The 24,586-nt window shown below is 39.0% G+C and overlaps 1 protein-coding gene across 2 annotated transcripts in view; it reads right to left on the bottom strand.

Moving 5' to 3' along the window:
• The window catches only part of gnao1a (guanine nucleotide binding protein (G protein), alpha activating activity polypeptide O, a), a 93,707-nt gene that overhangs the window by 56,777 nt on the left and 12,344 nt on the right, over window positions 1–24,586 (bottom strand). For both annotated transcript variants that reach the window (XM_020935210.2, XM_020935209.2), the window contains exon 3: window positions 14,907–15,048. In XM_020935210.2, the coding sequence (XP_020790869.1) occupies window positions 14,907–15,048 (142 nt within the window). The remainder of the gene's footprint in view (window positions 1–14,906; window positions 15,049–24,586) is intronic.

Below are 24,586 nucleotides of genomic sequence, written 5' to 3'. Positions count from 1 at the left end.
TTTAAGATGCAGAATTTTATATCTCACACAGAAAGACATTCTGACTGCGAGCGGGGTTGCCTCTCCACAGATTTGACCTGCAACTTGGTTTAGTTTTGTGCCCATGAAGATAGAAAGGCTTAATACCATACTGTACAACAATCCAGAGAAGGCAATAACATATCCATGGAGAAAAGCATTTGACGCACCCTCCACCGGAAAAGTTACACAATGTACCTGTGATATTGTGACCTGAGTAATAGTGATTAATCATTAATAGATTATTTTTGAATATCTACTACCAACATTGCCGTTATCTTTCCAAAAGGCAGGTTTGTATAGTTTGTCAGCACCAAAACAAATGAGTCACTGATCCCCTGTTATACCTCATGTCCATTATTATATGAGCAGGTGAGACGAAGACACTCCACATGCAAATGCAAAGTATGTGCATCAGTTTCACCTGACATTTGGACCATCCGTGCAGTAACAGAGCAGATGAATCATACGCTCCTCTAATCAGAGTATTACTGTAATAACTGATAAGACTCACAGCACTGTAATTGCTGCTGGCTATAAGTCTTGTCAGAGGACTACCCACTGTGTACGCGATCGTATCAGACGCCTTATGGATGATAAAAATCTCATATTTGAGATATTATTTGACAGGTTACCATGGTGACATGCATATATGCCCTTGAGGTACATGAGATAGGGAACAATGCAAACACAGTTACTGTAGATGATAAATTGGGTGAATTCAGTGGTAACAACCAAGCAATTTTTGTTTTTCAAATTTGGTAGTAATGCTTCAAGACTCTAAAAGCATAATTATACAGAGTTAAACACTGTGCTTTTGTCTCTAATATAATTTCTTTTTATGTGGATTTCTTTAGTACAGATTAGAGACAACTAGAACATAAGGACAAAGCCACTGAATTTTACAGTCACAGAGTGGACAAAGACTCATGACCTTAGAGACACAACTATTGTTCTCATAGGCAAGAGTCATCAACTAAAAGAAGACATTTGCTGTCCTGGCCCATGTTATTAAAGCACTAAACAATACTATACTATACTCCTGACATTCAAAATAAAAATTATATACCAGATTACACTGTTTGCAAAGCAGACTGAAAAACACTGGCACGTGCTATTCATTAGTTTCCGTAAAGCAGATGTTTTGTTCATATTTATTCTAGTGTTTAGTATTAAATTATAACATACTGATATTTTGCATTTTGTTCATTGTAAAATCCAGTACTGATTTAAAACTGCTTAGTAACAGAAACGGGAATGTTGGCTTCCTGTTCAAAACTACAGAAGTGAGAATACTCGTGCGTCAAATGCAGAACAATGCAAGATAACTCCAACATGCATGAATTAACCAAACCACAACTTCAGCGATGAACTAATGATGAGGACATCTTTGTAACATGTTTTTAAGATCATCAAAGTCTATTTTGCACAATATACTTTAATCCTGTTGTCAAAAGTTTTATCAACAAGACTCTGTCCGAGTATTAAAATATTAATTGATAAGTAACAGCGTAGTAATAAAAGTTTGAATCCCTGAATTTTTGCGAAGGTTACACACTTGTGTCTTGAAGATATACTGAGAAATGGTGCAGTGCAGTTGTGAAGAGTGTGCATTAAGATAAGCCCTCATAGTGCAAACTCCACAAAACACTGTAACAATGAATCCAGTGGTCTCTGGCCTCATTCCTATCAATATTTCTCTACAGCCACATACTAGAACTAGATTATAGAAGATAAAATGGCACACAAGCGCTAAGTCCCACTGCTGCCATCACGCTCTCTCAAATGCTTCTAAATAAGAGTTGGTCATCAAATATAGATTCAAATGTCCTTCATAATTTACATCTACAAGGCAGAGCCAGCTCACACACAAGAGCATCCACTATTATTAACCCCACCGTACGTGCAAACTTCATAAAATGCAAATTGGTACAAGAATGAGATTAAAACCAGAGGAACAAAGCTCACACAAAAAAATTGTGGTTTAAAATGCTCACTTCCTCCTTTTAACGCTTTCTAGTATATCAGTTTTACATAATGATTGAAACATACAGAACACATTTAAACACACACTGGCTTAAGACTGCAAATGATTTTTCAACTGATTTTCACAGGAACATTTGACTCCTGAGTAAAAAACAGATTGAGAGGCGTGACCGGTGACATGATACTTATAATACAGCATTATTGCATAACACACATTTTTAGAAATGAACTTTTTGTGTTTTTTTAAACAAAGTTGTTTTATAATTTCAGGCACAGCTAATGATAGCCGTTTATCTTCTGTCCATTATCTATAACAGCTGTGTGTCTTCCTGTCTAATTGCATATTTGTTTTTAGTGAAATGTGTTGTGTAAAATTGAAAAGGACAGTCACGCAATCAGATGTAGGCGGGCCTGTTTGTATGGCAGAGGTTATGTATTATCTTATTGGCAGCTATCTATATTTAGCTCTGGATAATTAACTGTTGGCCAGCACACATCTCTCCACAGTTGGTGGTGGTAACAGGAGCCACAGCTGCCCTGTTTCTAACTGAACATGTGGCTGCCAATCTAAGCCCACAAAACATTTTTGAAATGTCTTGCCCAAGGACACAACCTCAGATCTCATACAATCACTAGTCTGACACCTTGGGACTTCCCAGGCTACTAAATGTTCATACCTCTTGCTCAACGGGATGTGTTATGAGATGCTATTGCTCAATATGTTTGACAGTAAGAAAAAGAAGAGAAGTAAAGAAATGAAAAGAAAAGTTAACAGGCACTAAATGGAAATAAAATGCGCATTTCAAACCTTTTTCTCAAAGCCTGATCACCTCAAATCTCTGAAGCTTAGCAGGGGTGGGCCTGGTTAGTACTCTGATGGGAGGATGCTGGGACAACAGGTGCCACAGTGGGGTACCAGTGGCAAAAAAACTGTTATGTCCTTAGGCAACAAACCTCACTCATATTACCTGATATGAATGTTGTGTGTGTGTGTGTGTGTGTGTGTGTGCGTGCGTGTGTGTGTGAGTGCTGGTGGTAGTTGATGGCACAGATTGGCAGCCTTTGCAGTCTGCCCCAGGAAAGCTGTAGCTACAATAGTAGCTTACCACCACTGAGAGTGGAGTGAATGAATAAGGCACCATAGTTTTTGAATGTCCAAAAAGCACTATAAAAATCATTCAGCTGAAGTAGGACATTCTGCAGATATTGGGGTATCCATAAATATACCTATAGATCCTATAGAAGTGGATTTGGCAAGTTGGCAAACTGACTTTGACAGTCATATTTTTATGGCTATTTTTACTTTGAAAATTCCCACAGCGTAACAAACCACACACATGAAAGTTATTTGATCCATTATAAATTAAATACCTGAGAAACCTGAGCACTTCATCGAATGCTGCAAATCCAATTTTGCTTGGCTACTGTTTCTTATCCAATTATAATCCTGCTATGGCCCAGTACAAATGATTTTATTAAATAAAAAGCTTTGGCATCACAGGCAAAGGGTTTGGTCTCCTCATTACTGTGAGCTGTCATGTGTGTTTGCAAACATTGTACACTGGATGTCTGAGCCGTGAACTGACACACCATCAGTGACATTTTGCTGTTTTGCAGAAGTATAAAAAATAAATTGTTGCTATGACAAAAATCACACATGAAAATTAGAACAACAACCAGACCTACAAGAGTATTGATTCAAATGCAGATTTGTCTGTCATGTTTTCAGTATTGCAAGATCAGTCCACTGTCTTGGTAAATGTAACCAAAATCATTAGTGTGTTGTCTCAAATTGGAACAAAAAAGAAAATACTGAACAATTATATTAAAACAGCCATGAACAGGGCGCATATAGTATTTTCTGTGCTCAATGCTGTCTGTCTCTACATCATCATGTAGTCCACCCTGGGGACCTTATTCAGCTCTGCCTCAGAGTGGCTGATCTCTGGAGAGTTGAGTCCATGCTCTGTCTCTCTCAGCACCTGAGATCCCTGGCCACACAGGCCCACAGCTCTGCCCTATACTGGACACAGGCGTCACACTGACAGTTGGCTTCACAGCTCACTGACCACAACCATGTTGCTGAGGAGATTTTGAGATTTTAAATAAAAAAAGCACTTTCAAATATAAAGCACCAATACATAATACCTTAAACCATAATTTCCTCTCTATCAGTGGTTGCTCATTTGCATATGTAGTATTGTTTTACCATATATTGGTCATATGAAAATTATATCATATCTTTTATTCCTTACCATGTCAACGTCAATGATGCAACTGTACCATAATCTGAATGCTGTCTTTGGTCTGTTTGGAAAGACAACAGAGATAATTGGAGTCTCTGGAGGATGATATGACAGTTTGATGGAGCTAGGCAGATGCTTGTGCCTGTCATGCAGCTGGTGACAGAGGGGGGGCGCTGTGCTCTGAGCGGCGTGTTAAGCTCTGCATGTGGAGGCTTTCACAGCTGCGGGACACTTTCTGGAGCTCTGCTGAAGGACTAGCTCTCTGTGCCAGTGCCTCCCCTCCAGCTTCTCCTCTCAGTCATTTTGATCTAATGCAGTTTGACATGGTTTGCAGGCACCATCTAAAAGCCACTGCTCTGAGACACACTGGAAAGCATGCAACATAGTAGATCGCACTGGCATTGAACATCAGGGGTACGTTATATTATATATATATATATTATATCATAGTATAAGAGAAGTGATGTAGTCGACTAAAGAGAAGCCCCCTCGACCAATTAGTTTTACCAAGAAGGGGGTGTGGCAAAAATGATCTGACCCAGACTGCACTCACAGGACTACAACTGCACAAGAGGTCATGCAAAATCAACTATTTAAACAGAAGTCAACAAGGAAACGGTGTGTTTATTATTATTATTATTATTTAAAAAGGTACATTAACTCCAAAATAATCAGCTAACTTACACCATACATTCTCCTGTCTGTCATTTTAGTCGACTAAACAACAAAAGGCCTAGAGCCCTATTAGGAAGTACAAAAGTGGAACTAAAAGTACCCCCCAGGGGCAGTGGTAAAATCCCTTCTCATTCTCTTGAGTTCCTGTAGAATCACTACTTTTGACGAATGACAACCTAGCAGACAGGCAAACCTCTTATGAAATCACATTTTTCATTAACTATACTTGACCGGTAGCAGGAGCATCAAAGTGCTTTTGGTTTGTCTGGCATCTCTTTGGTTGATTCCAATTACTCAAATTAATTATGGTTGGACTGCTATATTCCCATGTCAGATGTATCGATGGAGCAATCCATCAACATGCCTTACTCTTAATTTCAATTTAATTAACAGATCTATCATGAGATGTTGTTGAAAGGTATTTACCAGCACCACCAGCTGAGAGACTATGAGAGGGAAGAGAAAGACTCCAGCAGCTAACTATCACCGGATTACTGGAGCCAGTCCCAGACAATGTGGGGTGCCATTACAACAAACCTGCATGTCTTCAGGCCCTGGTCATCACCAGATCCACAACCAAGAGCTTCTGCTTCACTGGAGCCAAAATTTAAATAGGGCCACTGTGTGAACACACAGTGCCTTGAAGCTTGTTCCATGTACTTTATTTCTTACTGCAGAGTTTTGATAGTGAAATCAACAGTTCAGTCAAAAGGAGTTTGACTTATTGTTTCATGCTTTCAAATACTGTGCTGCAGTTCTAAACATTGAGTGAAGATTTATTCTATATCACAGACTGACCATATTGGCGTGGAGTGTTGCACAGAAGTATCAACTGGTCAGTTATCAAAGCATTTTATAGATTTATAATTAACTCAGTCAATGCACAAACTTAAACCTGACAGACATTCAAGGCCCTTCATCTTTATGTGGAATTACTTTACCTAAATTGCTTTACTTTGAGATGATATGGAATCCAGTTAGTTGATTTTGAAATATAAAAAACATTTAATTTGTTGCTTCATATACTTCTAAATAATTTGCATATCTGATTGATTTTCAGTTATTAATACAACTGATTGCAATGTATCATACTACATTTAGCAATAATTACCTAATTTACAAATTTTGTTCTCACAAGCAATTCAACATAGACACTGACTCAGAGAGCCTATGGGCCTGGGGTGGGGTGCTCACCAGATTATGACACAAAGAGCTGATATATTTCAACCCTAATCTAATTTGGGCCTATGACCCAGTTGTAGATGAACTTACACTGCATTTAGATTTCCAGTGGCACAGAGAGAACAAACCCATCCCTAAATCTCAGGTACAGGCTCAGGGTCTGTTCTGTTGCTAGGATACGCTTCATTTCTCAGCGGTGACAATCTCACTTTCAACAGCAGCAGACTCTTCTCTCTGCAGTTTATATTTATCCCTTCACCACTCGGTGCGTTCTTATCACATTGTGGGGACTAAAACCAGTACACACACCTGCATTATGGAGACCTGCCTCACTTAACAAAACTCAGGTAAAGCCTTTATTATTCCACTTTATTAGATCAACGAGATGATTGAAATTTCAGATATGGATTAGATTGGTGGTTTTCCAAATCTAGAATGTGATAATGTCATACACACAAATAGGGGCAAGGGCCAGATTCCCCTATCGATTATGTTGACCTTTGCCAAAATATCCAAAAGGTGAATGTTGAACCTGATATTTTCAATTATTGACTAAACCTAAGGACTCACTGTATAACAACATAATTTTACATTTTAACAATATAAATTTTAGCTGCCCCCATCTATATTATTGGCTTACAGAATGTTGCAATGCCATCTGAAACCCAGCAGTACAGTAGCTTGTGCTCGTGTGTGTGGTATACTGACAAAAAGCAGATGTAAAAGCATGGTAGAGTGTCTATGTGTGTTAATAAGCCAGAGTAATCCAGAGTCTAATGACCTCTCATCACAGCAACCTGCAGATAAAAGGTCCTCATGGATCGATTGCACCAACCAATGGGCTGCAATGTACAGAGCTTAGTTTATTGATGTATTGAATTAAGGGGAAAAAAATCAATAAGAAATCAGAACAGAAATCAGGAGGAAACTATATAAAAATGTACACATAGGCCCTAAAGAGCCAACATATACCAGATCATAGGGTTTATATAAGAATAGGTACAAAAATATTTCTTCAATATATTCCTTACCATGTACCCCATAAAATTACATATGAAACATACCTATTTCTTATTCTCATGCTCAAAGCAGTGCTCCATTTTATACATTTAAACCAGCAAAGAAACACAAAGTAAAAAATGTAATACTTGGTCATACAGGTTCTGAAACAGAGCAGTGATATGACAAGAAATATATGTATTTTTTGTTTTAGTTTATCTTTATTTTTGTTTTATTTTGTCTTTCAGTATTATTTCCTGAACATTACCTATACAGATTTTTTTAATCTTTGCCACAACACAAAAAATATTAGCTCATTAGTTCCTCTAAAATCTTACCCCATGCTTTTTTCTGACAGATTGGCTGTAGCCCTCTCAATTAAAAAGACTCAACCATATCATTGCCGATGAGAAATTACTGATTAATTTGATTAATTGTACTTGTCATATTCTGATTATTAAAAATGTATCTGTTCATTCCATAGCATGAGTTTGGAAATAGGTGATAAGACAAGTGAAGTGTGGACTCAAGGATAGACTGAGAAGCAAGACCGGGTGAAATAATTTGAGAAATCAGACGATGAGAGGAGTTGATGAGAGGAGATGTGGGGAGAGAAACTGAGCTAGTGGAAGGGATAAAACAAAGGGAGGATGATGCTGCCGAAAATAAACGTGAAGGAGGAGGGGCGAGAATCAAAGCACTGCACTGCAGGAAGGTGGCGCACTCACACACACACACATGCACACTCACACATACACACGCACACACACACACACACACATAGACACACTCCACTTCAAATAGACATACTTAATAAAGCATACCACTTCAAACAGCAACTGGATGTGTCCACTGACCTTAAGCTGGCAGGAAGCAATCTATAAAAAGAGACTAATTCAAAGCTGCATGCATTACCAGTAACTCCCTGTTACATATTTGCAGGCTGCAAGTTCATGTCATTTGGACATTTTTAAGTACAATATCCTATATTAAAAATAGAGCGACTGAAATGTATCCTTATTAACAGGCAACAAACTAAAGCCATGTCTGCAAGTCAAGCTGAACATCTTAATTAAATAAAGGTATACGCTCACCCGTGATTCACCACTATTTTTTGTATGTTAATAAAGGACGGTTTTGTTGAGTCACGGTCACGCTTATATATGGAGTTTCATTCATATTTAAAAATACTATTAAGAGGGTTTCTTTTTAAAGAACAGCGAATTTGTACCAAACATCAGGAGGTTTTGACTTCAGGCAGTTTATTTGATATGAATTAAATCACTGGGACAAACGTTTGGACAGTACAACTCTAGACTGAGGTCAACAATTAAAGCGTTATTCAAGAAGCGGTCATCAGATCAAGGATCATGTGATGGGACTGGAGCTTATTTTGCAGTTACAATAGTGTTGCCTCATACAGAACTGAGGGTGGAAAAATCTGCAACATTGTCCAAAGATCCTGCTTTATTCATCTTTGTTGGAAAGTAATTACAAAAACAATTTCTAATCTTTTGTATCTTATTTTAGATTGTGGAGGAAACACTTGCAGTTCCTATTCAAAATATACCATTGTTGTAGATTAATTATTCATTTGTCAGCACTGAAAGTGTTAAATGTTAAAATGCCTTATCCTTAAAAAGTGAGTGCGTTAAATGTGAATTTGAATACTGCAGTGTGACATTGTCACAAACTGAACAGCACCTGTTGGACACACAGGGTGTACTGTAGAGGTGCAGTTCTGAAGGGCCCATGTGCATGTTACAGTCTCCTTTAATGAGCCCAGAGAGCTGCAGCATCAGAGGGGCGTTGTCCACAGACCTGCCCCTGGACACACTGAGGGCTCGGAGGAGAGAGAGCGCTGCTTCCACAACAACAGCAGCGACCGGTCTGCTGACTGAGCTCCTCCTCAGCTTGTGTCCTTTCATGGCGTCCCTCTGTTCCCACCCCCTCACTCTCATCTCACCTCCACTCTCTCCCTTCAAGAGTCCATTGAGACTCAAAGTGTTTTTCTGTTATGAGCTGCGTGTGTGTTTATGTGTGTGTTTGTGTGTGTGTGTGTGTGTGTGTGTGTGTGTGTGTGTGTGTGTGTGTGTGTGTATGTGTGTGTGTGTGTGTGTGTGTGTGTGTGTGTGTGTGTGTGTGTGTGTGTGTGTGTGTGTGTGTGTGTGTGTGTGTGTGTGTGTGTGTATGTGTGTGTGTGTGTGTGTGTGTGTGTGTGTGTGTGTGTGTGTGTAGTGTGTGTGTGTGTGTGTGTGTGTGTGTGTGTGTATGTGTGTGTGTGTGTGTGTGTGTGTGTGTGTGTGTGTGTGTGTGTGTGTGTGTGTGTGTGTGTGTGTGTGTGTAGTGTGTGTGTGTGTGTGTGTGTGTGTGCGTGTGTGCGTGTGTGTGTGTGTGTGCGTGCGTGTGTGTGTGCGTGTGTGTGTGTGTGTGTGTGTGTGTGTGTGTGTGTGCGTGCGTGCGTGTGTGTGTGTGTGTGTGCGTGCGTGTGTGTGTGTGTGTGTGCGTGCGTGTGTGTGTGTGTGTGTGTGTGTGTGTGTGTGTGTATGTACAGGAGCAGCTGCGTCCTTAATTTCCTACTTTGAAGCAGGGACAAAGGTAAAATCAATACTAATACTGACCTGAAATTATACAGACATTAGGGATGTGCTGTATGTTTAAAGGGTTTTACTGAATACTTTTACTGATGCTTAAAATACAGCTGTTGCAGAAGTCACCTTAACCTGCAGTGCTATTTCACCCTGAAAACCACAGACTTTTAAAATGGCTACAGGTGACTGTGGTTATGCAATCTTAATGACAATATTTTTATCTAAATAATTCAGACTTGGTGAAGGAACACATATAATTTCCTGATTCTGTTCAGATGAGCACAGTGTTCCTTACAGGCACCGCCTCATTTCTCTCTTCCATCTCCTCCTCTGAGCGCATCTGAAGGCATCCAACATTTACTGCTGAGCGCGCATGCACAAACATAATGTACGGGTGGGAAGCTGCGCCGGGAGAATAGTGTGGATGCACTCAAGCAATTAGTGTATAGAAAATGGAGCCCCAGGCCAGAGCATCCTACACTGGCACACAGTGGAGAAAGAAAGATGACGAGAGTCCATCGCTGGCAATTGCTCTAGGCATACTTTTAAAATCTGGTGATACTATTCAGGGGACACTGCAGTGATTCCCAAAACATGAAAGGCCCCAAAGAACTAAATCCTTATCATGCACACCCACACCACAGAAGATTTCATGTAATCTTTATAAAGATTAGGCTGAGTTCATTGGTTATATCACTAAGTTGAGCTGCAAACTGCTTGTTGTTTAACCCAGTTAAAACCTCTTGCAGATTCATAGTGCAGGGCTGTCTATTTCCAGCCTGTTATCATGGTACATGTGAGCTCGTGTATGCGTCCCAGAGCCCTTGGACACAAGCTTGTGGAATGTGTTGAGAGCAAGCAAAGACAGAGCAAAACACGGTGTTACCACAGTAACTACCCGAGGCCACAGGCACAAATGGAGGTGCCATCACCAAATGAATGAAGACTAAATGAGCATGACAGGAAGAGCTGTGTGTTTGTGTTGGGGGGTTTATGGTCCAACAGCTTCTTGGAGGCTGCAGGAGTACCCCACATGGGTGACATTTAGAGGAAATAGGAAACACACAGGTTGTGCTCTGCTCCACTTCCTGTCACTTCTGCTCCTTTCCATTACCCGCAAGTTTTTTTTTTTTCCATTGCATTCCACTGTCTATAAGTTCGGCATTGAAAAGTAAATTCATTTAAAAGCATTACATGTGCTGACTATACTTATTAAAGAATTCTCACAGCTTTATATTAAAGGGAGATGAGCTAGACATTCCTGTAGCACATGACCTCTGCCCTTAATGACCACCTCACACATTTAGAATTGAAACAAATGTCCCTGTGGCCCTGAGCCCTTCTTTCACCTCCAACAGGAAAGCAGTATCACATATATTTACATAGATACACACAAACACACACAGATATTGTATTCTGATCAATAGGTGTATTGTTATTTCAGCTCTCTAACCAAGTATCAATGGACGCCTTGTGAATAAAAATATGCTGTGCCTTTGGAAAAGGTTAAGAGCAATGACATGTGCCTTTCTGGTGGTTGTGCCTCTGCTGCTGTGTGTGTTTGAGAGATAATGTGAGCCTGGGTAATGGTAGCCTTCTCATTATAGACTATTCTGGTGAGCTTATCCAAGAGCATTCTGTCTGTTAGTTACACTCCAACTTCCATCAAATCCATTGTGCTGCGTTTCACAAAGCACAGCTGAACCAGCAGCTAACACCATGGAAAGTGAATGCCCCCAGTTAGAATTGTCTTAATAAATACTATATTGTGTGTAAAAATTTCTTTATAATAGTGGGGAGATTTGGGGTATTTTTGCTGTAATACGATAACATCTGAGCTGTAAAAGGTTGAATAAGTAACTTTGATGGCTAATTATTGCTTCATTCTGCCATTTATTGGTTGCAGCTCAGGCCTGTAAAAATGTATTAGCATGGCAGGCCTAGTGGAGACAATACAATAATGTTATAATAAGTATCCATTTGGAATGCAACCCTGGTTGAATAAAAGGTATAGTGAACCATATAATAACATCATTATGTATTTTGTATTACAAGACACATCTTTCCCAGCCTGTGCAGACTAATTGCATCAAGATGACAGAACACTGACCCAGAATAAAGGCTCTGAGGACCTAAACATGGCACACAATTAATCCTTTAAACTGCAAAGTATACAACTTCCATTGCAATCAACCAGTTTGTTAACTTAAAGAGTGTTGTTCTCTGTTATATGCATCCTGGAACATCAATCAACACAAAAGATTAGTCTCATGGTTATGTCAGAAATTAACCCTAAGCCCTCACTATTAGCAGACAATAATGAAATGGTGCCTATCTACAATTTTCCATTATAATCCCCAAATTATCTTGTATTTTGAACTTGTGTGCTTGGGGGTTTAGGGGACTTGGAAGCAGGACTAACTTAGACTGGCATGATGAGAATTTGGCAAGAACTTGACGGGGTGAGCTGGCAGCCCTTCACATCGGCCTGATGCATCAGACCTGCCCACAGTGGGTACCGTTCGTAAATAAAAATGATTAATAGCCGTCACTCACAGCCAAAGTCAATGTTGATGCAGACTGGCACATTTTATAGTTTACAGCAACGCCAAGATCATAAGACGGCATTATAATGAAGTCAAACTACAAGGTCTTTCTACTGTTCAATCTATTAAAGGTGAATTATGTAACTCCTTGGTTGTGGGTCCATCACCTGCTTGTTTCTATGGATATGTCATGAATGTTCCACAGTATAACATTAAACATTTCTATCTTACATTTAATAAATTACAGATGTTTTGATCACTCAAAAATACCTAGAGAAACATGCGTTCTGATTGTGAAAGGGGTTGCCTTTCCACAGATCTGACCTGTAACTTGGTCGTGTTTTGTCTCCATGGAGAAAAACATTTAATGGACCCTCCACCACAAAATATTGATGAAACAATATCAAAATCAAAGCCCTCGATACTATTTCATCATGGTCTATGTAGTTTCCTCAGTTTTTTTTTAGCTATTGCTGCACCCTGGCATGGCAAGGCAAGTTTATTTGTATAGCACAATTCATACACAAAGTAATTCAAAGTGATTTACAGAATAAGAATGCCATTCAAATCACAAAGAAAGAAATTCAAATCACCATAACTATTAATTTAAGCAAAGAGATTTGTAATTCCACATATTATGAGGGCCTCCGATATTATTATGAGACTTCTGACGATACAATATTACGATATTTCAGTTATCGTTACATCCCTACCAGAAAAGTATTATTATTTCATTACTAGCTGCTGAAAGACAGATATGGCTAAAACAGAGGCCTGTTGCATTGCAGATGCTTTATGAGGTTTCTAAAATAAATTTTTATTTCATGTCACTGCTGTGGATTGTGTGGGGTTTAGCCTGAAAATTCAATGATGATGAGCAATTTGAGAAAAGGGTGGTACAGGAAATGAACGCACAGTCTGCTGAGAACGAAATATTTGAACAAAATTCTAGACATGATGTAGGTAGTTTGAAGGCTTGTCACAATAACCAATCTTGAAGCACAATAAATAGCTCCAGAGAAATTTTACGATAAAAGGTAATACTCAAAGTACTTTATACAGCTGACTCAAAAACAATAAAGCAAGACAATCTCAGCAAACCCTTTTTTTTAGAACAGGCAGCATCATTAAAAGGCCTGAGCTGCAACAAATAAATAACAGAATTAATCAATAATAGATGTCACTTTTTCAACTTTCTACAGATCAAATCTATTTTTATTACAACAAAAACACCCCAAATCTCCCAATTTTTGCAAAGAAATTCCACACGCGATAAATACTAAATACCCAAAATATACTGCTCCAGCTAACATTTATTGAAAGACAAGCCAATTATTGTGACAGGCCCAGTAGTTTGTGGTGCATTTATTTTGAAATCAGATTTGAATTCTCAAAGAGACACAATAAGAGATTTTTGGGAGAGAAATACAGAAAATCCACTCCAGCCTTCCGTGCAGAAATAGTGTGTACAACCTCCATAAATCTGTTTAAACAGGGCGCAGCCACAGTCTTTGGCAGTGGCTCAATCCCAGTGCTTCCTGTCCACTGGTGTGTGTCGGCCACACTCGCTACGACAATTTCAATTTCTGACAGATCAATTCCAGGCTACAAGAGATTTACAGCCGGAATTAGTGGTGCTTACAGAGAGACGCATTCCACTGTTCATCTCTGAGCATAAATATTGGGAATCAGCAGAGAGTGGGTGGAATCTGCCAATGCTTGTCTTTTATCACTAACTCATCGTAAAAACAAAGAAAATCTGAAAGTATAAATGTGCTCATGTATTTCTGTTAGCATTCAAAATAAAAAGGGAAACAAATTGACATGGTCCATTGACGGTCCGATATTACACACGTAATCTTATGAGTTTTAAGATATGTTATAATGCTTTTCTCATCAAAAGCATACAGAGAGTTCTGTTTTGTTTCATTCAGACATGTTTGAGTACTGCTCTATTCTACCTTGTGATGTCATGAAGTGGTATTTTTCAAGTTAACAGCTACATTTTACCTTTAGTTCAGTAGAGACTGACAATTCCAGGACTGAAATTATCCAAGTAACTCTAGTGAGTGTTTTCTGCCTGAGAGAAGACCTCAGCCTAAATATGCAGGATTTGTGTGTTATTTTAACATGTGTAAATGGAACAAAACACAACTCCAGGTACGTTTGCGATAAGGAAACAGCATTACAACAGAGATCAGAAAATAGCTTAATACAGGCCCTTTAACTATACATTCTGAGACATACCACATATATGTGTTTAATATATATAGATATGCATAATTAAAATGTAAGTTGTGGGATCTTATGTGTTACAGTGCTGATTTTAGTTGGTTTATAGATTGATGTACAGAATTAATAGCATATGTATAAGCTCAGTTTAAAAACTACACATACATTCATGAAAGTTTTGATGCTGTGTGTACAAAGATTGAAAAACTGACAGTGAATCTTAACTGGAAGCAGCTAAATTGGGTGGTGTTGATCAAAATCTCGGTTTTGTCTGACTGAGTTCACAGTTTTGAGATGAGACACAATGTTCACATGTTTGCGCCTGTAGTGGTGCTCTGTGAAAATTACTGTAGTAGTGAAGAGACTTGTGCAGAGTAACCTCTATTAGGTTTGGTCAGACCGGTTTGTGTGGCGTGCGGGTGAGAGCTGACCTTGCGTTCTTTGTCCCCGTACTCAAGACCCAGTGTATCCATGGCACGGACGATGGCGGCGAGCGATTGGATGGTGTTGCTGTACACGACTGGCTTGTACTGCTTCACGTCATCACCGGAGAAACCATCCTCATGAATGATCCTGGAGAAAATACAAAATACTTTAGGTCCAAATAATTACAAATATATCCCACAAGACAAAATCAGATAACAATTTATCCAACTTGCAGTAATACAAGCATAATTCGTTTAAAGCTGCGTACATGGTAGGTGCTTGTCTCCATGGAAATGTAAATGCTTTGCCCAGAATTTTCCACATAATGAATTAAACTTATCCATTTCCATGGATAAGTTACATTAGACACCTTTAAATGATTCCATTCATAACATTATATTGCAAGAATATTACATATATCTTTTTCTCTTTTTTATTGGACTTGTTATATTGTGAAATCAGTGATCACAACTAATCAGATAACTTTTTCATGATATATGATATTTCATTATAAAATTCCTTGACAAGACTTAATCCAAAGAATGTCATAAGACTTAAAAGTGCTTAGATAACTGTTATTCACTATTCTTGTATGTCTGTACTGAAATGGTCAGAATCAAGATTGATTGGCGACAGCCTTGAGACAAAATGCTAATATATTTCTGATTGCTATTCACTCTCACCATGACACAGAGACACTGAAGTCTTGTTTTAGTCTTCTCTGGGTGAGGACTGCACAGGTGGCTGGGGAACTATTATGACCAAAACCTCAAAGACAGAGGCAGAAGGGCGAAGGCGAAATATGGACAAGCCATAATAAGTAGTCTGCGCTGACATTTAGGCGCATGGTGTGAGCGGCAGCTTATCCCGCTGCTTTAAATGTCAATGTTGTCTCTAAGTGAAGCTAACACATGAGCCCCGGTCACACAGTTACAGAAGCAAATACACAAGTTTCACAGATGGTTGAGATGGGCATGAGGAAGGGCCACACACAGTGCCACCGACAGCACACCTGATTTACACAGGGAAAGAACAGAGGAGTGGAAAAACAGACCGGACCAAGACCACACCACTTGGAGTTAAAGAACATTTTTGACATCTGGTTTTACAAAATGAGGTGAGCTTCAGACTGAAAAGTTATGCATTTTTTAGGTTTTCTTTTCATTGTCAGGGTCAGCCAAGTTACCACAAATGTTGGATAGGTGTTAGGCAATAAAACAAATGGAAAATAGTAAAATAATAGCTACATACGTTTTTTTAGTCCAAGTCTTTCACTAATCTGTAATCTAGAACTGTAATAATCAGAACTGTTTGTTTCTCTGTAATGATTAACATCAATACAAATATGAAAATACTTCCGATGGTCAGATGTTAATCACTACCAAATTTCCCTCTATACATATTCACAGCAATGTGCTGAAACAAGAAAGCGTTAGACTAGAGAGTGTCGACTTATGGTTCAGTTATATCATAGGTACTACTTTTTTTTTACAATAGTGGGGAGATTTTGTCATTTTTATATATTGAGGTAACATTTGAGCTGTGGAAGGTAGAATAAATAACTGTGGCTAATTCTACAGCTCCTCCTTTTTATTATCTTGTCTATTTAAAAATTGTTTACTGGGATTATCCTGCTTTGTGAGAGTGGCATAAAGTAGTTTCAATACTATTGTTTATCTCAGTATTTCTCTGTAGCAATATATCACACTTCAAAATGTGTTACTGTGACAAGCCTAGAGAGTGTATATAAAGTTATTTCCATGTTTATGTTGTGCGTGCATGCGCTGTGGTTTGGAGGACAGCAGTGTAACGTTTCAGATCAATCAGGCAGCAAGCCAGGCCTATATAAATACATCCGCTTCTATTTACACGAGTGACTTTCACAATGAGGGCCACTGATCTATAACGGGACATGTTCTTATCTGTATGTTGTACTCAGCGTGTCAGTCTGACCACATCCAGGGCTCCGGCACAGCTCTTCCTCACAGACTATCTGCAGAACAGCTCTCCAAATGCAGGCCTTCTCCTCTCTTTTCTCCTCTCCTCTCATTTCTCTTCTCTTTCGCTTCTGTATTCAGCTCTTGAGGTGAAACCAGGACAAACACTTAATTGAACACTGCAGTCTCAGTGGAAAGGACTCAAGATGCCAAGAAATGCAGTGACATGACATCAGGCTAAAATACTGGACTGTAGTTTCTAACAATCAATAGCCACTGTATCTTATAAAAAGAAAGGTAATTTTAGAAGGTACACTGTAACCGTCAAATGTTTTTCTCTATGAAGATGTTATTGTTTGGCTGGAATGTTGCACAATATGGCATTAAAATGTTCTATCTTCATCTATCTTCAAACTAGACTGAGCTACAGTTCAGATCTGTGGAGAGGTAATCCCGCTCACAGTCAGAATGCCTGTTTCTCTAGGTATTTTTGAGCTTCTATTTAATAAATGTAAGGTACAGCTGTTTACTGCCGTACTGTGGAACATTCCAGGCAGAGCAATGACGTATCCATAGTAAAAACCAGGTGATGAACCCCAAACCAAAAGAGTTACATAGTGCATCTTAAAGTTTCAAGCTGCTCTATACTGACTGAACAGATTTCTCGTATAGTCTAAAATAAGTTAAGTGTAGAGAAGTGGGAGGTTTGCCAGCTTTTCAAATGCAAGTCATCAAAATGAGTAACCTTGACACAACCAGTATCTGCATTACCACTGCAAGACCATCAAATCCACTTCCACACCACTTGGGCCTGTCATGATAATTACTACGTTCAATATATGATGAATGGAACAATATTTTTTGCAGGTCAATAATTATTGTATGAACTTTCTTTGCACTGCTGGGAAATGTTTGGTTATTTTTTGGCTATGTGATAATATTTGAGCCACAGAAGGTTGAATAACTAACTTCTATGGCTCATTACAGATGCAAAGTAAATACTAAAGTGTTCATTCTGCTGTTTATTTGTTGCAGCTCATGACAATTTTGTACATACAGAACAGTATTTGGGGTTTGCTCTCTTGTGTGCTCTTGGGTTTTTGTGTCAGTGACATAAAATAGTTTCCATATTATCATTTATAGTCTATATTTACTTCAGCAATGTATCACACTTCAAAATTTGTTATTGTGAAAGGCCTAACACCAGTAAATCTGGAGAAACTAAGAGAAAGGGAGAGAGTTTTAATAATAATAATAATCTTTATTTTGAGCTTTGTCACAGCAGAACAAACAGAAAATGGTACAGAGATGAACACAATCTGTACTATTTGAGTCTAAGGTTATTTAAGTCTAAGTTTAACTCAAACAAATGAAAGATTGATGCTCGAAATGGAGTGGCATGAAGTGAGACTTATTTTTAACCCCCTCTAGTGTCTTTGTCTTTATCAGAAGTGCAGAGTGTTTGCTGGAGAGACCTGCTGACGACCGCCTCCATGCATGAGGACGTTTCTCATTACCCACACTCTGAGCCCTTCTGTCGGCAGGGACAGCCTTGTGTCTGAGTGCGCTTTGCCTTTGCCCTGGCACAATCTGCATGGTGACCTGAAACATAGTTTAGTTCCACACTGAGCCCGGCAGATGGGCAGAGAGACAGGCATATGGGCCATTTAAAAGAGGTGAATTTGTGGTATCATTATGGGAGGATTTTATGCATGCCAAATGACAGGTGTTCAGGTTAATACTTTGCGTCAGTAAGGTGTTGTTTATCACTTAAATCGTCAGGGTTGTGGCTTTTTGAATGACCAGACTGGACGTATCAATACACACAAGCATGCATACTAGTTCTGTAATACTAAAACCGCTGGTGTTAAGCAGGACATATAAAGTTCCTCTTACCAAGAACAAAGTGTTCACTAAGAACAAGAACACCACTCTGGCCTCTGTGTATTTATGTTTGTGACTTAAGCTGAGCCAAATATTTTACTCTCTGTTGGGATGAACAATAAAGTTTATCTTGGTGAGCTGTAAACTTGCAAGCTAATACTAACTTTGTCAAGACAACGCCTGTGTTGAAACTAGCTACTCTACCAGTACTACTAATAAACTGTGCTATTATTATTATTATTATTACTAGACCTTCAGTTACAGTTACCCAATTATCAACATGCGTTTTGAAGAGAGCTCAAGAAAATGGAATTGCTTAATATAAGATGCATAAAATATAGGGATGTAACAATATATCAAATATATCATATATCAAAATATCATGATATCGTATCATCAGAGTTCTCACAATAATACTGTGGACCACAATATATTGAATTACAAGTCTCTTTGCTTGAATTAAGAGTTATGGTGCAGCAATAGCTAAAAAAAAAAGACAGAGGGAATAGACCATGATCCTCTGCTCCATTTCAGTGTAGACTACAAGAAGAAATAACAGTTCTAAGCACTTTTAAGTTTTAGTTCTTTGGATTAAGTCTTGTCAAGGCATTTTAAGAGGAAAAAGTAGCATATTAACAGGTCTGTTCGCAGCCTCCACAAAATATCATAATAAATATTGAACCGTGAGATGTATATCATGAAAATAGAGATTTGGATATTGTTACATCCCTAATCGTGAGCCTCCCCACCATATCATGAGCTTTCCCATGATATCGCAATAAATATCGTACCATTAGGTTCATACAGTGACGATATCGTATTGTTACATTCCTAATAAAATATCAAACTTTCATACTAGGCCTGTCATGATACAATAATACTGAAACTATTTTATGCCACTAACACAATTAAAATAAAGCAAGATAATCCCAATAAAAACTTTTTCAATTAGAGCATCATTAAAAGTCTGGAGCTGCAGCATATAAATAGCCGAATGACGCAATAATTAGCCACAGAAATGAATTATTCTACCCTCTGCAGCACAAACCTTATAAAAATAAGAAAAATTGCCCAGATTTTGCAAAGAAAAACAATCCACGATAAAGATTGAGTCCCAAAATACATTGATACAGCTTTCATATATTGAATGATAAGTTGATATAAGGATTATCGTGACAGGTCTAGATCATATTCAGAAGAAAAAGCTAATCACGTAGAATTGAGCAGTCATGTATATCAGTTCATACACATTGCAACATCGACCAGTATTTCAGACAGCCACAGATATACGCTCGTCATCACACACCCCTATGCCTTTTCTGTGCCATTATCCCACACATATTTGTACCGACTCTCTCCTGTCTCTACAAAGCACTATGCAATTAGCCTCTTATCTGCATTCTGTACGGCTACACAACTGTTTGTCCTGACACACACACGGGCCTGTTATCACTACGCAATGCACCCAGTCACTTTGTGGTTTGGGTTGTGACAAAGTGCTCAGTGGCCCTCTCCTGTCAACACGGAGCGACAGTTACTTGCACAACGCGCGTGAGTCAATGCAACAGCCAGAACAGTGGAGGTGAAAGAGGGAGAAATGTCCCGACTGATAGTGGCTATGAGAGAGTGGAGAAAAGGGTTATGTTATCGGCAAAATGGAAGCTATAAATAACCAAACATGTCAAGACTACAGACCCCTGACAACAGCGCATACACATATACACACACGCACGCATAGACACAGGCATGCACAAATAACCAAACATGTCAAGACTACAGCCCCCTGACAACAGCATGCACACACACACACACACACGCACACACGCACACACACACACAGAGGGGGCATCAGCTGCTGTGTCACTTGGCTCCAGTCATTCGCGCCGCACCTTGAGGTCAAGCGGCGGCATCCTGAACACACATATCATAACACAGTGACTGGACCCATTTTAAGTGTAATGTGTGGCCTCTTTTACCCCGCCAAGGAAAAGACAGAGAGAAGACAGAAGAGGGGAGTCAAACCATTAAAGGGCCCATATTACATTATTTCTCCATGTTATAATGTTGTTTCCTCATCAAAAAGTATACCTGGAGTTGTGTTTTGTTTCTGTCACACTTAAGGTGACCAGATGAGGACCGAGGGGGGTGGGGGTGGGGGGCACACACAAGTCGGGACGGTGAAAATGGGGGGCTGCATGCACTTGACTCACACTCTCGATGAACAGCTTTTGTTTATGTTTATGTTTATCAGAAAATAACTACTCAGGATTCGGGATTTTAGACAACAGTTTAGATTTTGGGACAGTCCCGAATTTTTCACCCTATTCACCCTATTCCAAGGGTGGGCAATTATTTTTTTCCCATGGGGCCACATGAGAGACAGAAAATATTGTAGAGGGCTGGGCCAAAATGCTAAACTCAATTCTGCAAAATATTAATAGTATTTCTTTATTTAAAAAGAAAAAAAAAAGCAGTAAACAGCACTGTTTTGACAAGCTGGTAAGAATGGTAAAAGTTTGTTATGACTAAGCAATGAAAAAGTGAGGTTGCCTTACAAAAAATATAATAAAAAAACACCTCAAAAATAAAATCGGTGCAGCTTTAGTCCATGCAAGAGGTAAATTAATAAAATATGTTTATTATGTAATTCCAAATTAGCTTAAACGGGCTGGTCAGAGTTAACCCATGGGCCTGGGAGCAGCACAATGCCCAGGTCTGCCCTAGTCATGTAAAAAAAATCCTGAATATTTAGTCTGAGTTCTTCTCTCACACTGAAAACACTCTGTTCCACCTTGTGATGTCATGTGGTAATACAGGAAGTGCTCTACTGTGTTTTCAAACTCCACACACCTTCACTAGAATCATTTAGATAATTTCAGCCCTGGAATTGCCAATCTCTACTGAACAAAAGGTAAAAGGAGCAGTTAAATTGAAAACTACCGCTTCATGACATCACAAGGTGGAACAGAGCAACTTTGGAGCTTTGGAGAGCTTTTGGAGAGATAAAGTACAATATGGCTATTAATAATATATTGTTAAAAAAACGTAAGTAAAATGTAAGGAATCTAAACATCCTCTAAGCACTGAGTCATTGATTTAACTGACTATTTGAGTCAATGGGATACTCTTGATTTATAGTAGAAAACCAAGTAAAATTTTATAACCAAGAAATGTGTAGTTTTGCAGTTTATAAGTCTTTAGCTGAAGTACCCTGGGAGACATTTTCTGCGTCCACTGCAAAGTTCCACTGAGCCAAGATGCAAGGAGAAGTGGGCAGCCACTGAATGGCAACCAGGGAATTCGACATCCATCTTGGCCATTGGTCCTGACGGAGCTTTTCAAGTTCAAAGAGGAAATACAGACTACCTTGAGAAATTCTCCCTAGAACCATGACTCAGACATGGGCTGGTAAAGTGTTCATGGTGCATTTGTGTTGGAGAGGTCAGTGTGAGTGTAGAAAAACATCTGGCAAAGGATAACCTGTACACAACTTTAATGTGCTAAAAATTTTGAACTGCTGCCATTGTAATTAAACATAAACTTCTGAAAGGAATAGTCTCAAAATGTCCGTAACTGTGTGACAATAAGGAAAGTTTGGAAACAGTCCCATTAGCAATAATTCTAATTCAAAATAATTCGAATAAAGTGAAAAGAAAAGTGCATTGCTCCCCAGATACCTATTTAAAGATCCTATATTACGTAAAATTTACTCTTGTGAGTTTTAAGCCACGTTATAATGATGTTAGCTCCTCAAAAACATACCCGAAGTTGTGTTTTCTCTGAGGAACTCTTTATTATTAGTCTGTCTTCTTCTGCAAAGCTCAAAAACCTCATGTAGTGGTATCAAGTTAACAGCTACATTTTACCTTTTGTTCAGTAAAGATTGGCAATTCAAGGCTCAAACTATCCAAATGATTCTAATGAAGGAGTACGGAGTTTAAAAACACAGTGGGGTACTCCCTGTATTGCCACATGACGTCACAGAGGGTTTTCTGATTGAGAGAAGAACAAAAGAGCCTAAATATGCAGCGCTTGTGTTAAACATGTGTGAATGATACAAAACACCACTCCAGATATGTTTTTTTGATGAGGACATATATACAGGATATAACATAGATCAGAAAATAGTGTACCATGGCCCCTTTAACGTAAAGACGGCTCAAATTCATGCCATAGTAAGACGTGTAAAATGATCCACTACTACACATGTACATCCATTTAATAAATCAATTGCATTATCAATAGGTTGTGTCCTTCACATATAGAGTTGCAGTGGTTTCAATAAAATATGAATTTGCAGCTAGTTCTCAGATGTTGCTAGCATGTACGGTAGTTGCATATTCAGTCTTTCTAACAAATCCCTGGGCTCCTACAGGCTCTGGGCTTGGTCATGTGGCCCGTGAAGAGCTGCAGTGTCTAGGGACTCTGTCTGCACTGCCTTAGTTGATCTGGGATGTGAGGAGGAGAGTAAAATGCCAGGCAGAATAATTACACTTTGGGATTTGCATCTGGGAAGACCTCATTAAAAGTGTCTACCATTTCTGTGTTTCCCTGTCACATGCTCAGGCTCTATCTGCTTCTCTGCTCTGGTGCTTTCAGTCCCCTTCTGCATGTTATTTTGACTAACTCACCACCGCCACTAATTATTTCTCTCCCTTTTCTCACTTTTGTGGTGGTTACTGGCCTTTTCCATTTGCAAGTAACCTATTAATTAAAAACACAGGTTGTCACGCCCTTTATCTACCCTTGGGGCCTATGTCTATGGGGAGAATATGCTTTAACATTTTATGACAGTAGCAGCAGCAAAGTCACATCTTAGTCTTAATAATATTACAACAACTTCTTCACACCAAAGACTTAAACAAAGACAAATTATAAAGCTTATTAAAATGCTAATCCTCTTTCAAATACTCTGCATATAAACAGTGGCTTTGCTGACACTCTACACAAAGTAGGCTATAAACACAGATAGAAAAAAACATTTTACATACTCTTTTACATACTTTAATAATAGATTCATGTTGTCTCAGCTTGCAACATTTAACTAGCCTGATTTATTCTAGTTTAACTTCATGGAAACCATTTGACTGCTTGAGGATTCGTTCACTCGACGGTAGGTGGGTACTTTTTTAAATTTAACCAATCACTGCTATTTGGTCGTGACGTATGTAATGCACCAAATTCCATAGGAAGAAGGGCAATAACGTCTTTCCCCTTGATAAAATTCATCAATCATTCTCTTTGTTCTGGCTTTAAATCCTCGATCACGGGAATGCCAACACAGAATGTATGGCTTCGTCTACAGTACATCCATCTCGACCGCTTTGTTTACTGTTGTGCTGTACCACAATAGGGACCCAGACAGGCGAATTTGACATCACAGCTTCACAGCTCTTAGCTGATTGGCCGGTGCACGGTCTACAACATCCAGGGTTCTTGCAAACCATCTACTGTATTACAATTCCTGACCTAGTTGCTGGAGAGAAATGAGCGGCGGCATTAGGTGGTGCTAGCCTGGCTAACTTTTAACAGCAAATGATCACAACAAGTTAAATCTTTCTGTAAACCCACAAAGCCTTCCTTAAATTTAAAATACATGTTTTGATTGTTAAACTTATTCATGGTGACAAGCAGACGATGCCACCAGGCCAGGTTCAGTTCTGTGGAGTGGCGACCCTGCTCCACAGTAAGAATGCATGTTTTTGAAGGTACAGTGGCACAGTTACAGACAGATAAGTTTAATGCCATACTGTGGAACATTCCAGGCAAAGTCAAAAGCTCTCCACGGAGACAAGCAAGTGTCAGACATACCAGAAAAATTGCATTGTGTTGATTACAAGGTGTAGAGAGTAGGGCTGAAAGAG

This window comes from Boleophthalmus pectinirostris, unplaced genomic scaffold, assembly GCF_026225935.1.
Source record: "Boleophthalmus pectinirostris isolate CB_2022bp ecotype Guang Dong unplaced genomic scaffold, ASM2622593v1 HiC_scaffold_2, whole genome shotgun sequence".
Classification (NCBI taxonomy): Eukaryota; Metazoa; Chordata; class Actinopteri; order Gobiiformes; family Gobiidae; genus Boleophthalmus; species Boleophthalmus pectinirostris.
Note: the sequence above shows the minus strand (reverse complement) of the source record. Positions and strands in the feature narration are given on the sequence as shown.